The sequence below is a fragment of the Euprymna scolopes genome, chromosome 5, assembly GCF_053919585.1.
Source record: "Euprymna scolopes isolate OS-2025 chromosome 5, ASM5391958v1, whole genome shotgun sequence".
Lineage (NCBI taxonomy): Eukaryota > Metazoa > Mollusca > Cephalopoda > Sepiida > Sepiolidae > Euprymna > Euprymna scolopes.
Genome location: NC_136486.1, coordinates 66,205,606 through 66,222,185, shown reverse-complemented (window position 1 = coordinate 66,222,185; position 16,580 = coordinate 66,205,606). Strand labels below are relative to the sequence as shown.

The following is a 16,580-nucleotide window of genomic DNA, read 5'->3' as shown; positions in this document are numbered from 1 at the left end:
CTTGCGTTTATAAAAATACTGGGGATTGTCTTTCAAAGTGGCAAAATGCTGTTTTGTTTATGAAGCACACATTAAAGGCGTTTTTGAACAAAGTATATACAGACACGACCATACTTTTAAAATGAGATTGATTGAACACAAATTACTCAACCGGAATATATAAATTAAAAAAAACACATCTCTAAAAATTTGACATTCAGGAGAATAATTAGTGGACTCAAATAATGCAACTCTTGTGGTTAGATATATTTCATGCATGTGTGTGTTTTTGTTACATAAATATTTATCTTATCAACAAAATGAGAGATATTTAAAAACAGCCTCCACAACAAATAAGCAGCTACAATAAACTGGTCACATAAACGATCATAAATACTAAGTATATTGTTTTTTGCCATGAATGAAATATTCTTAGTACGTCATAGTGTTAATACCTTCTCTACATATAAATCTATCGTCATTAACAAAGTGTTTCGCTTTATCATAGCTGGTCAATTGTAATGTATCTGCTCACATCTAAACTGACAACTATATGTTTAGGGGTTATCACTTCTAAGCACTAAACTACGGATCGGATCTTTTTCGAATGACTTACATAGTTGAAACTAACTGTAAAATTGATACTTACCAAAGTATTTCTTTGGAATATCTAACATCAGCTGATATATTATACCCCTGAATACCTACACTCCATCTCAACCCTGTACCAGGAACGAGTGAAACATCACCGGTTGGCATGGAAACATGGCGTACACTTACACTTCAAAAGAAAAATAATATAATATGATATTAGGAATTGATCCGGTTATTTCATAGGTTTTTATAATTGGACTTGAAAAAATTAAAAATAATAATGATAATAAAAATAATAATAATAAAAAGAAAAAGAAAAAGTAGAAGAAAAAAAAGATAAAGAAGAAGAGGAAGAAGAAAAAATAAGAAGGAAAAGAGAAGATAAGCTTATTGCCACTCCAGATCCAGTGGCGACCAATGCCTGCTGCGACCGAGAAATTAATAGTATGCTGCCGTTGCGTAATGAATTTCTCTTTTTTTTTTTTGCAAATTTTATCGAAATATGTTTAGAGTACTGGAAATTGAAGGAGACTCGCCACTCGGCTTCCAAGGAACACCACAGGTTGTTTTCAAGGAGAAATCATTTATCACCTGTGTAAAAGCTCCTTGGAATATATCTAAAGAAATGTCGTACACACATATATTTTTCAAATAAATTTTATTCTGTTAAAGTTAAAAACGAAGCAGCTTTCATATGCCCCATTTCAAATTCTTTTCCAAATAACCATTAGGTAAAATGTGAAAATATAGCAAAACACCAATATTTTATGCAGGCATGAAAAGTAACTGGAATTTTAAGAAGATCTCTACTATATATAAATCAGTAAATTCATAGCTATCAAGTATTTAGAATTAAACCGGTAATTTTATTGATTGCATCAAAAACGGTTAATACATGCATATATATATATATATATATATATATATATATATATATATATATATATATATATATATATGAGATAAAATGAGAAGAAATACTTCAGAAGAACAGGACACATTTTCGAAGCAAATATATCAAGTAGAAATCATATAAAATATATAAATACATTGGCAGCGTTACTAGAAAGATACTCTTGATCGTTTATATGTTGAACCAAAAACGAATTAAGATATCTGGACCAGAAACTCACGACTAAGAAACTTACGACTATGCACAAACCATTACACCCAAAGGATAATACAGCCCGACTCTGGGTGAAACGGGCGGAAGAAGAGGACTGATTTGTATAGAAGACTAAAAAACAGAAAGAAGAATTTTAAAATAGATAATATAGAACATTGAACGGATAATTACCACAGCAAGAGACACTGGAGATGCAAACAAGACAGACCAGACAAGAGATGAGACGACAACCGAAAAATAGGATGAGAAACATACATAGAAGATCAATAAAGATGACAAAAGATAAAACTAACAAAAACATTTTGGCATAGCTACAAAAAACAAAACAAAACCAAGTGAATCTCTTATAATAGCCGCACAAGATAGCACAACCACATAAAAGTAAGAATCACAACGATGCAAGAAGACAATTAATGCAGACTCTGTGTGAAAAAAAGATGATAAATAACATAATGAGCGAAAGTAGCAAGCAAGTTTTAAAAGGGCATAAAAATAGACACGATCAAGTGTAGAAAGCAGTTCACGCAAAATGATGCAGACAGCTGCATCTATAACACGCAGACAGATGCTACAAGCACAAACCGGCGACAGTACTTGAAAACAATGTCAGCAAATCCTACGAGATTTTGGTAAAGAAACGAATAAGGAAAACAGGATTACATAATAGTAAATAAGAACGAAATATACTACCAGATTGTAGATTTTACCGTTTTGTCATACCACATAGTAAAGATAAAGGAGATATAAAAGCGGTTTTAATACACATAACTGACCAGAACATAAATAATAGTAGTAGACGTAGGGGAATACCAAAATACTCCGAAAGAAGAATGGAAGAGATTGGAACAAGAGTGCTCGATAATAAGATATAACAGATAATAATAATTAAAACATCCCAAAATATTAACTAACACTCTTTGCTGATGAGACTAATACACATCTGCCACAGGTGCAAGCTGGACATATAAAAATTGTTACAGCGGAAAACCACAAAGAAACAACACATGGAAACAAGAAAACTATAACTATAATTATAAGTTAACCCTCATTCAAAAAATTGCGATTAGCATCACCAAACACCATATTAAAAAGTTAAAAGCAGAGGATTGAAACACAGATAAGTGAAAGCACTTGCCAGATTAAGTGCGAAGAAGACTGAACCAGACTACATTCCAGTGAAAGCAAATAATTGTTTCCAACGAGTATGGGCAAACTCCTGCTGTGATAGCATCAATTCACCCAAAATGATTATTAAAATAGGTGTATCTGGGGAAAGTATTTTAGAAGTGATAGTGTGGAAGGACTTATTTTGTGAAATAATTATCATTACAAGATCATTCACATTTTTAGAAAATAATGTTTAGTAAATGTGTCCTACTAATACAAAGTTCGATTAACGAATGCGTAAAACTATTTGTAATGGCTGTAAATTTAGACACCATATAAATAAAACGCACATTAATTAAATCTCAAAAAAATATTTTAAATAGTTTGCAGTTTAGAGATAAAAGAAAGTCAGAGGGCAGACCGATAATTGGAATTCTCATGTTTACAAACTCAGAACTAGGTAAGCCGACTCACAATGGAATTTATACTAGAACATCTATGTGCGCCTACAAAACTCGTTCTAATCGAGCGATATTGAAGTTGTGGCCAGAAAAGAGAGAGAGGGAGTCCAGACCGATTGACGTGAATAATCAACCTACCTGATAGCTTGCTAGTTGAGAAGTAAAATTTAGCTAAATGATACAGAGTGACGTTGTCTAAATATATAAGACGTGATCAGTTTAAAATGCATCAGTTTTTAGTGCGTTTGAGTAAAAGTTTCAGTTTAAGTTTTAAAATTTGAAGAAAAAATCCCTTTGCCTTTTCATCTCGAGTAAATTGTGTTTTTCCCAAAACTCGAAGAACTATGTGATGTAGTTTTGCATTGATTAAGAAATTCAACAAAGCAAGTTTGAAATTTTTAAGATCTATACAGAAACAGAGAGTATTTACACATAATCACGGAGACTCAGATCTTGCAAAACAACATTCAAGTTGGTTTGCCAATGAATGAAAAGTTTAAAGATCCTTTGCGAAACGTTTGGGAGATAGGGATCTACAGAGAATGGAAAGCTCTAATGAGATTGGGGAAATTTAAAAGAAATTTAAAGTGGGATTTACATATCGAGAGATCGACCAAGTATTTTGGCTTAGGCTCGATGTTTCATAATGTATAGTTAGAGAGTATGGGTAGAAAGCGAGGTAATTAAGAGAAATCGAAGGCTCAAGAGAAATTAAAGGGGATAAAAGCAAAGGCAACATAAATTCAACGCACGAAATTGAGGTGTAGAAGGAAGATGAAAATCAAAAACGTACGACATTGTTTCGATTATATGCTCACTCAAAATGTTTTGAACATGCCGAATTAGGGACAACGAGCGTATAAATGTGGGAATAATTAGAAAAAAATACAATGGCCGAAAACTTGAGTTAGAAAAGAAGCTTTGTGCTACGGCGTGGTTTGAAAGTGTCATGCAGATTTCTAGTGGTTTCGGATAATTGAAACACATGTATCTATATACATGTGTTTCAATTATCCGAAACCACTAGAAATCTGGAGACTCACACCACAGCAGTGTAATTGATAGATAAATAGATAGAGATGAAGGTAGATAGAGATTGCACAATGGAAAATTGTTATTAAAATTTAATTTTAGGGCATTAATGAAACACAATTACAAGAACACAATAAACTAATAATTATTTAATAGCATAGCCCTTCTGCAATTTGATTGAAACCCTGCAATCCTTGAATTAGACTGCAGCAATACTCCGGGGAAAGGGCATGCCACTTTTCTTTAATTTTGTCCAAAGTTCTTCAAAGTTTTAACTGTTATTATTGTGTAGCTGTTACTTGATGTAATGATATACGTACTCGATTGGGTTGAGGTCTGGAGAGTGTGCAGGTCAATCCAAACACGGATATCATGCTCTTTCAGGAACCTCTCGACATTGCCAGCTGTGTGAATGGGAGAATTATCCTGCATGAAAATGGGATTATCATACAAATTCCGAATAAGTTGTGTAGAAAATGCTCAGTCAACTTATTAATGTACTTGGTCGAATTAATTCGACCTTGAAAGCGAACTATAGGTCTTGGAACATTGGTACGAATAATGCCCCTCCACTGAACCTCCACCACATTGCCTCGTTGAAACTGAGAACTAAGAACTACATTCTTCATATTTCCTCTGATGGATGTACTGCCTAGGTATTGAACTTGCTTTCGTCACTAAAAAGCACTTTTGACCATAGTCATTATCTTCATTGCACCTGATGAAGTCCAGACGACGCTTTCTTTTCTTTAATGAAATCATTGGCTTGCGTCTTGCAACTCATCCTCGCAAATTAAATTTCTTGAATCTAGATTCCACTGTTGCTGGATTTGGTGAGCCGTTTCGAATCTGTTTCTTAGGCTGCATATCTTGATAGCATCGCCTTCTCTGTTAGAAGTAATCCTAGTACGACCGGATTTAGGGGCATCACTAACACTGCCACTGTTTTGGTGTTTTGTACAAACTTTCGTACAGTTTTCTCATCACATTTCAATCTGCGGCGCATTTCACGATTGGATAAACCAGAAAGGTGGAGATAAATGAGCTCTTGACGATCACTAAGAGAATGTCGTGGCATATAGACTAAATGTTACGTTGTATAACCTGGAACAACAACAATTACGATTAGAGATGCTTTGTTGCCTGTTAGTGGATCTTTTAAACTGATTAAGGGGCGATGATTTAAGCTGGTTTTAAGCAAATTTGTTTCTGCGGACTTTTTTGTGCCTCCTCAATTTGAAGTTATTTTTTTAAATTGGCGTAAACACTAGAATATTTAAATCCAATGAGGTATAGATTGTTAAAACAGTTACATTTAATTCAGCTTAAGCTTGCAGTTTTTGAAAAAAATAAAAGTGTGGACTTTCTTTTTGCCGGCACTGTATATTTTGTCAAACCTCTTTCCCTTAGATAAGAGAACTTTCATTCTTCGAAAATCAAAAATAAGGATTTTCTTATTCATTTGTACTCCTTGTCGAATAGTACAGATTTTATATAACTTCCTAACAAGCGTAGTAGTTTTTTTTTTTTTTGTGAATGTGAATACATTAAAAAAAAAGAAGATTGTATTTAATAAACTGAAAATCTTATTGAGATGAATAATTTGTATTATTTATCAATTTCTTTATTACGGACCGTTATCCTCACCTTCTAGTTGTTCTTTCACGACGTTTCGACCAAAAATCTTGTGGGTAAACGCAACCGGATTAGAACGCCGATCTCCTAACTACATATTCAGTAATTACTGCCTTCAATTGCCGTTGTCGTCTGACCAGGTTTTAGGTTAGGATTGAAACCGATATCTTCAGACAGCGCTTACCTGACGAAGGCCAAAGAAATAGTTGGCCGAAACGTCGTGAAACAACTTGTAGATGAGAATAATAGTCCGCAATAAATAAAAAAGATAAATAAAAAGGATTTTAATTATATATACAAACACACACACATACACGCACACACACATACACACACACACACACACATATAGATTTGTGGCCAAGCGCTGAGTCCTGCTATCACACCTAGGGTCTGCCAGCGGCCACCTGATTGCACCACCTGATTGCAGTACATCCCGGTACACTGTGGTATTTATTTCAAGAAGACTTCAACCATGCAACGTGATATGATGTGGTCTTCACATGAACGCACACTATAATCCTGACCGGAAACTATACCCTGTGCACTTATTGGTTGTTTGTTGAAATTCAGCGATTCATTTTGAGGGTATTGGCAATGGTTCAGCTGTAATAACTTTTAGAATTAGAGAATATATGTCCTAGAGCGACGAATCTGCGATCTCGCTAGTTGAACACTATGCCATTTTCAGATATAATAGAAGGATTATATCGCTCGTGGGAGTTGTACACAACTGACCTACTAGAAAATAGTCCGAATGAAAATAAATCATATCGTCCTTTCTACGGCGATTATTTCACCATTCCACTCTACAAATGCGTGTATATATATATATATATATATATATATATATATATATATATATATATATATATATATATATATATATATATATATATATATATACAGGGTGACCCAAAAATACAGAGGACATTCAATTGTTTTTCTGAGCATTTTACAGTCAACGGAGCAAAAAAGGCCAAAATCCCTAACGTTCTTGTGTGATGTTTTGGATATAATAAACTAGTTATGACCAACGTTTCATTTCATTAGGACACTAAGAAACGGGGCCTAATTAGAGTCGGGGCCGGTTTTTTTAGTCACCCTGTATATATATATATATATATATATATATATATATATATATATATATATGGAATTTCTGACATTTGCCTTGTGATGATGAGAGAGATTTCACTTTAATTCTACCAGAAGAGTGATATATGTAATGATGTATACAAATGAATATTAATGATTTTTTAGTTTTTATAATACCTATAATAATTATAATTTTATAATATGTTACAATAATAATAGTTTGGTTTTATATTATCTGAAAGTCCTACTGAAATATCAGTGCAATGCATGTATTTTGATATATATGAGCATCGTTTTACATTTAAGTAGCAGCTTATGTAGAAAATAAAAGTATTTAAAGAAACTATTATAATCAACAAATTTTTGAAAAAAATATTACTTGAGAAACGTAAAAGAACCGTTCGAGTATGTCCAAAACGTATGGTTTTTTAACTCTTCGTACATTTTCTTCAAACTAAGGTCATTAGCTGAAAAAGAAAACAAATGAACATTAGCCAACACGAAAATCAGTAAAACAACGAAGGATATGTGTATTCAGTATACGCTATAAACAATTACGATAATATTTCAAGACTTAGTGTAAAAAATATATGTATTTAGTATATGCAGTAAACAATAAAAATTTAGTTTACTGATAAACAAGCAATTTAAATGCGATTTTTCGGGGCACATTTTATTGAAAATATAAGCTGTTAGAGCCGTATTTGGGGCAAACTACAACCCAGACGTGCCTTAATAGAGAGATAACTCTGAGATATAAAAATTGCCGACTTATTTCATGTAACGTGTCTTTGGTAAAATCTTCCAATCCTCAAAACAAACACAGACATATAGTCAACGGTTTCTGAACTATTTATGCGAAACCTGACTTCATTTCGGTTAGCTAATAGACAGACCCGTGTCTAAACGTTCTTATATATATATATATATATATATATATATATATATATATATATATATATATATATATATGCATGTATACACTCCAATAAATTCGTTTTCTTTTGTGTGTATTGGTATTAATATTAAGAAACCCCCTTTTTATTTATTTAAAAGAAGATACAATTTTCTCATACATGGGTTGTGGAATTGCAGTCACTAAAAAAGATCTAGCATATTTGCATATTCTTTTAAAGATTCACTCAAATTAATTCCCTATAAGTTTCTTCGGTTTTCTAATTGGATAACCATAATCGTAATCTATTATAATTATATTCATGCAGACATTCTACATGATTTATACTTGCATAATATTTGCGTAAAAAGATTATAGTAAACACAAAATTGTTTCCATATATATTTATGTATACGTAGATATTTTTGTTTAAACAAACTGCCTACGAAACTCCTCCTTGAGTTTTTGGTCTACAGACATAAAACTCTATATATAAAGTATTTGAATGCAAAACTTTATATTTGGGTTTTAGCCTGGAAAAATCTGTTCAAAAGTGTGAAAAAAAAATGAAATTTACCAGGGGAAGGTCGAACTCCATCATTACGAATTCATAACATAGTAGCTATTAATTCATGTTTTAATTTTTAGCCTTGCAGCAAACATGCTTTAATAGGCCAGTTATTGACGGCACAGACAAAATAAATCGTGAGCTGAACGCTTTGGTTTCGATTTTCTGTGGTGGGGCATAAATACTTTTTTATATACTGTTTAAATCATTACTATATATTGCATCCGATCTCTCTGTCTTTCTCTCTCTCTCTCTCTCTCTCTCTCTCTCTCTCTCTCTCTCTCTATATATATATATATATATATATATATATATATATATATATATATATATATATATATATATAAGTGAAAATGTATGTCTGTCTTTTCTCCATGGTAGATAAGGAAGAATATATACAGAGGCATTAGTTTACTTATCCACCCATTTTAATATACACATATGCACATAACCTTATGAACAGCACATAGGGCCTGAGATAAGCGAGACAGAACTGCCAGTATATATATATATATATATATATATATATAGATATATATATATATATATATATATATATACTCGGGTTTTTGTTATTCAAAAGTAATAAACTAATGAATTCAACGAGGTTGTTAGATAGTGATCAATAAAAAAGAGCCAATAATACTTATTTATTGTTAAATAAACATGTTTACACCCCGCTGCTACAAACAGCCATTTGTTTCAATCAAACAACAGATATCATCAGGTAGCGACTTGACTATTCAAATGTTCAATTAATAATGATTTTTTTTTTTTTTAGGTAGGAACTCTTTAAAGGTTGGAGTTAAAAAACCCTTAAAACACAGAACTTTAATTATAAGATGTAAAGAGGGGGGGATCAAAAGAAAACTAATAAAAATAAAAAAAATAATGGAGAGAGAATGATGGAGAAGAGAAAAAAGAAATCGAGGAAAGCATATAGAGAAAAAATAGAGAAAAAAACTATATAAAGGTTTAATGTAAAAAGCAAGGGCTAGAAGAGAGAAAAAAAGAGAATGTTGAGATATAGTTAAAGAGAGAAAGAGTGAAAGTTAGAATTAATAGGAAGGGAAGTTTTACATGTTATTAGAATAGAGAAAAAGAGAAAAAGAATTGCGTGTCACCTAATTTATGGACAATTATACATTACAATGACAAGACGCCTTATTACAACAACACAAACAAAAAAAACAATCTTAGCGTTAAAAGCTTACATGTCACAAGTGACAGCGAATGTAAGCAACCAAAATATTTATCATCTCACATACGTCCACGAGTAATATCAACGCAGTTTAAACATACGTCTACAATTAATTAAGCTCTTTATACTTAATAATATAAGTTTAAAGTTTTCACGGTTTATTTAAATAAATATATAAAAATAATGATAAAACAATATAGTAAAATTATTACTACTACTACTACTAATAATAATAATAATTGTAATAATAAAAATAATAATCATAGTAATAATAATAATAATAATAATAATAATAATAAAGATATAGATATATATATATATATAATACTACTAATGATAATAAAACAGAATAAAATTAATATTTATCTATTTTATATAACATATTTAGTCATAAAAGGGGACTGAGGAAAGTAAAAACGACTAATAATTAGACAATATAATCTACTGATATTTATGTAGATAGAAAGAATACAATATATGTATATATATATACATAAATGAAGGTGTAACTCTATACTATTAAGTTGAAAATTTAAGTTGGATAAGTACAATTATGAAGTCATATTAAATCACAATTTAACTTATTCAAGACAGTATGAATAAAAACATAGATACAAGTACACTTACATATAAATATATGAATATATTCAAGCAAAAGAAGTAATTAAATCTACAAAATACTCAAATACACAGGTAGATAGTTATAAATTAAGAAATAATACCATACATATGTATATATCCACAAAGAACCAACAGATATACATATATATATATATATATAGTTATATGTATACACATACATACATACATATATATACACAAATATATGCACACAATCATATACTAATATACAAATACACACACACATAGATATACACACAGAAATACGTATATTCATATAACCCACACACACACGCATATATATATATACATATATATATATATATATATATATATATATACGAATAAAAATATTAGACAAGAGTATAAATAGATCCATCCTGGGCCCAACTCTTTTCCTGATCTACATTAATGATCTTCCAAATCATATCCTTACATCATTTGTAGACATTTATGCTGACGACACTACCATTTATGGTACCACATCTAAGACAGTAAACGACCAAGTTCTCTCCAATTCTCTCTCCTCTGATCTTGAGCACGTAGTACAATGGGGAAAGGAGTGGCTGGTTACTTTTAATGCATCTAAAACCAAGCTTCTCTCTTTACATCATCAACATTCTAATCCACATTTGTCATCAATTGAAATGAATGGCTCTCGTCTTCAGGAGGCCTCAAGTTTTGACAAGCTTCTGGGCTTGACCATTACTCCTGATCTTAAATGGAACACGTATATCAAATCTGTTGCCAAGGCCGCTGGAAAAATGGTGGGATCTTTCTATCGATCCAGTAGATATCTCACTGCTGATGCTATTCTCTACCTATATAAGAGCCAGGTACGTCCAAGGATGGAATACTGTTGCCACATCTGGGCAGGAGCTGCTAGAAAGGACTTGTCCTGCCTTGATAGAGTTCAAAATAGACTTCGTAGCCTCGTAGGAGATGTCCTTTTCTCCTCCTTGCAACCTCTATCTCACAGAAGAGATGTTGCGAGTTTGTCTCTGATGTATCGTTATTTTCATGGAAAGTGTTCAACTGAGCTTCAATCTTTGGTCCCCCCTCGCCAAACTTTCACAAGAAACACTCGTCTAGCTGTAAACACTATCAATAATTTCCCCCACTCTTTATCTGTGGCTAAACCTAAACGTAGATTCCATGAACAAAGCTTCTTTCTTAGAACTGCACGCCTGTGGAATTGTCTTCCGTTTTCCTGCTTTCCGGCTGACTACAATATGGTTGTGTTCAAGTCTAAAGTAAATAAGTTCTTGATGAGCCGTTCCATATAAGTTATTAAATTTACCAAATTTTCATTACTAATGATTACTATATTGACCAATTTCTACTGTACACTCTTTAACCCTTATCCTTGAGTGGCCTCTGGGCCTTGATAATGTGGTGATGCCTTTGTAAAAAAAAAAAAAAAAAAAAAAGATGCATATACACATAAATACATATAAATTGATTGAATAAACATTATTAGGGGAATACACGATCAAGGGCGGTGTACAAAATAACATATATATATATATATATGTATATATACACACAAAAGTACACACAATCATAAATAAACACATAGACACTTACAAATCAACACAGACACACAAGTATATAAGATAGGAGAAGTTAGGAATGAAATCGAGGAGAAAGTATATTAATAGTATTTTAATATATTATAGAAATCAGTGACAATTTAAAATTTATTTAAATTTTATATCTAAACTAAATTACGTAAGAGATGGTTTTTATAATGTTTGCAATTAATTGAATTTTCGTGCTTCTTATTTAATAATTTATCTCTTTCTCTAAACGTAAGTATAAACAATTTCTCATATAGACATAGGTAACAAAGCGAGTTTAAAGATGAACAGGGTTTAGCTTTCTTTAAAATTTTCCATTTTACTATTGGGGAGTAACCTTGCTCTACGAGTTCATTGTAATATTTAGACAAGGACGTTCTATTTTTGTACTCATTATTCTCAAAAGAGCACTTGTGAGCGGTAAATATTTCTTTAAATTTGTTATTTGTCATTCCTATGTAATATTTTTTTCGTTAGGATTTTCCTTAGTAGAAATAGTTGTTTGGTGCACTACAGAAGTATCTTGACAATTTCCTTTAAGAGCGCATTTCGATTTAATTATAATTTTTTTAACTCCAACCTTTAAAGAGTTCCCACCTAAAGAAAACAAAAAAAAATGCATTATTCATTGAACATTTGAATAGTCAAGTCGCTGATTGAAACAAATGTCTATTTGTAGCAGCGGGATGTAAACATGTTTATTTAACAATAAATAAGTGTATATATATACATATATATATATATATATATATATATATATATATATATATATATATATATATATATATACAGGGTGTCCATAAAGTTAATATACAGTCTTATTGTTTTATTGTATTATATTTGTATTAATAGTTGATATTTGTTTTTTACAGGTTTATTTTTATAAAATTAAAGGTGTTATTTCTTTTTATTTCTTTTGTTACAAATAAATAGTTTAATACAATATCTTACTGTACTGTTAATATATTACAGGGTGTCTGTATAGTAACTTGTAAGACAGTATAGTAACTTTACGGACACCCTGTATGTATGTGTGTGTGTGTGTACCATGATTCTTTTGAATAGCTACAGAATATAAATATATAAATCATGAGGGGAAGACTTTTTTAACCCATGATAAAAACATTTTAAAATAAAGAGAAAGAAGTGAAGAGAAGATAAAAAACGGGGGGGGGGGGTCAGCTGATCAGTTTCGCCTTCGTTTTTTCAAAATTGTATGAAGGGATTTTTTTAAGAGTGGGAATTCGAAAACGTACATTTGAAAGGAGTGCATTGTGTGACGTTATGCCTCGAGAATGAATAAATATAAGATGAATAGTGTTATCGGTTTCACTTGAAAGCAAAACATGGAGCGTTGTATCTTTAGTAATTAAGTTTCAAGATTTTGCTTCAAACTACACAATGACGCTAAAATTCGAGGCAGTGAAAGTTACGACTTATTGTATTAAACGAGCACGGAGGGCCGGACCTATCCTGTCGTAGAATTACGCTTAAATATCTTTTAGTTCATGCAGATTTCGTATTTATTATTATAGAAGAAATACTTTATTTAATAAGTTATGCATTTACGACAATATATACTATGATTATTGCAAAATATTAGTTTAAAGAAGTGACGTCATTTGCATATTATATTAAGGAACAACGTATCAGCTATTATTTATAGGGAAATAATTATTTTAATATTATATTTAAGTTTATTATTTGAATTTGATTTATATGGATAACATTTTTAATTTAATTTATTTTTACGGATCCTGAGTTTTTTATGAATAGGTTTGAGCTATTTCCCTTGGTAACGAACTTTGTTATTTTTTTTGTTTTCTTTTCCGGATGATATTAAAACTAAAATATTTGAATCATTATTTTTTTAATTATTTTAAATAAAATAATTTCTGTGATTTCGCAAATAACGCTGTGGTCCAGTGAATTTTTATTTTTAAATAAGCAAAACAATTCAAGTCAACTACGAATCTTTATTTAAAACAAAACCAAAACAGTTTCATTTACTTTTTTTTCTGCACATTTTTTGACATCGTAATTTTTTTCTTTTAATAAAGAAATACGTTATAACTCATCATTTTTATAACATAAACATTCGGTTAACACAAATTCTACTTTTTTTTTAAACTGAATTATTTACTGTTTGTTTTCTTTGCAACAGACCGTAATAACACATCATTATAGACTAAGTTAGCATAAAAAATGCGCTTAAACTGGAATATAGTCATAAAAATTCTCAATATCCGGAGAATAGCTTCACTTCGTATCTATTCTGCCGAAATATCTGGGTGAGAGTTTGTCACGTACTTCTTTTTCCGGTGTGTGTGTGTGTGTGTGTGTGGGTTGTTATATTTTCGTGTTTTCATTTGTTCGTTTATTTTTGTAAATTTTTGTTGAGTAACGATTGAGTTGGCATATAATAATGAAAAACTGCTCAATATTCTTTGTATAGCAGGTGTGGCGAAAAGCGAACTTCATGTCGACCATGGCAACGCTGTGTATCCATGCTAGTATGTATATATATATATATATATATATATATATATATATATGTATATAAATGACAATATTAATTTTTTTAGATTGAAGGAAGCTACTCTCTCCCTCACTCTCTCTCCCTCGTTCTCTCTGTATATACATATATATATATATATATATATATATATATATATATAGAGAGAGAGAGAGAGAGAGAGAGAGAGAAAGAGAGAGAGAGGGAAGATATGTATATACACGTGTATATACGTATGGATATATATATATTCTTAATATATATATATATATAAATATATATATATATATATATATATATATATATATATATATATATATATATATATATATATATATTATGAAATACGAGCATTTTAGTCCAGCATTGCCCGGTTGTGTGGAGGTGTGTATGTTGAGCAAAAAAAAAGTGGTAGTCGGAAGGCACGTTCGAACCCGTACCGCAAAGAAGGGAAAGAATGGGAAAAACGTGGGGTTATTGCTGTTACGTCCACCGCCAAATCGGAAGTGACGCAAGATTACATTAAGGCTAGACAATCGAAAAGACAATATTGGCGAAAAGAGCGAATCCTCCCTGTAGATAATGCACAGTTGAAGGTGAGGGAATTAATGTTTTTATCCAATTTTTTTGGTATTTGTCGTCTGAACGGTCGATTTAAAACACTCCTTAATTGGTGAAAATCCGTCGCCTTTCTCGAAAGTTTTAGGCCGAAATGAAAACATACATGCATACATTTAGATATTGGTAGCTCAAATTAACCAAACCTATTAAAAAGCTTGCCCTATCTCTGAATACCCTTAAAGTAAAATGTCAAATGTTTAGACCAGAAATTGTCTGAGAAATTTAGTAGAGACCGCAGCGGTCAATTTTCTTTAAGTTTGACCCCTATTATGACACCTTCAAATTTATTGTTTTGGGCTCAAATAAAGTTATTAAGTAAGATCCATGTCCAAGGAACATTTTACTAAAGTTTTAAGTATTCAGCCCTGAAAATTGTCGGAGGAGTTGAGTGGAGTTCTCAAGTGTCAAATCGTTGAACTTTGACCCCTTAACAGCGACATTTTTTACGGAAAATCGATTACAAATACGTCCCCAAATCGCAGTACCCTGTATATCAAATTTCGAGTCTGTAGACTGAAAAGTGGCCGAGTTATTTTGTAGAGAAATATACACAGACAGACACACACACTTTCACTTTTATAGATATATAGATATACAAAAGTAAGAAAAACATTACATTTCCTCGAGGTTGTTTAGAGTATACACTGATATTTTTTATGTAGTTTAGTTATATTTTATAGTGTAAGATAATGTTTTAACTAAATTAGATGAACAAAATATTTATAAGCCTCTGTAATAACCCAATCCTTCATTAAAAGGACTAACCTCGAATACGAACAGAGATATATTGTCGCTTAACCATGTCATTGAAGACTAAAGCAATACATTTCTTATATTGACTTATGATAATTTTGCTTATCGAAATTGAATAAAAGAACATATTTATATAGCTAAGTTTTTATATCAGTATACATTAGTTGTCGAGTTTTGCTGGTAGACATGTGAATCTCTTTTTAAATTAATTATACATGATATAAAAAGGTGTTACCGTAGTCGAGGCCTTTTTTCGTTATTTGTACTCGTATACCTGGAGTTGCCAGGCAAATACTGAGATTGAGTATGAAACACAGGGTAATCGCCAATTGCAGTGGGACCAAATATCTTGCGGGTTCCATTATACAGGAATTTTCGTGTTTTACTTTTCCTAGTTTTCTGTGAAATGTTTATGATTCCTGAAAAAAACATCTACATTTTATATAAACCAAAAATCGATCCATCCAAGCTTTATTATACACGAATGAATAAATTTATGACCTTAATAATTTATTTATAACGCATTACATTTTCCTTAGTTCCAAGCACATAATCAGTTATTCTTTTTCGATTTATTTGTTTAATATATTCATGCCACAACGTTTTCTGTGTAGATGTAAAAAAAGCTTGTCCGAATTCATTTATACGTTTTGCACGTATGTCGATTGGCACGTGGTAAGATTTACACATATAAGGAGGGAAATATAATGATAAGCATATAAACTAGTGTAACCTGTACTTCGATATAGCACATACTTTACACTTTGTTCTAGATGGATTTAATTCGAAATCAT

General features: G+C 31.1%; 1 protein-coding gene across 2 annotated transcripts in view; it reads right to left on the bottom strand.

The window, feature by feature from the left end:
- The window catches only part of LOC145276828 (bactericidal permeability-increasing protein-like), an 81,241-nt gene extending 64,998 nt beyond the window's left edge, over nucleotides 1-16,243 (bottom strand). For both annotated transcript variants that reach the window (XM_080128180.1, XM_080128181.1), the window contains exons 1-3: nucleotides 16,022-16,243; nucleotides 7,412-7,499; nucleotides 629-760 (exon numbers count right to left, since the gene is read on the bottom strand). In XM_080128180.1, the coding sequence (XP_079984306.1) occupies nucleotides 629-760; nucleotides 7,412-7,499; nucleotides 16,022-16,148 (347 nt within the window). In that variant the 5' untranslated portion in view covers nucleotides 16,149-16,243. The remainder of the gene's footprint in view (nucleotides 1-628; nucleotides 761-7,411; nucleotides 7,500-16,021) is intronic.
- Between the last annotated feature and the right edge of the window lie 337 nt (nucleotides 16,244-16,580).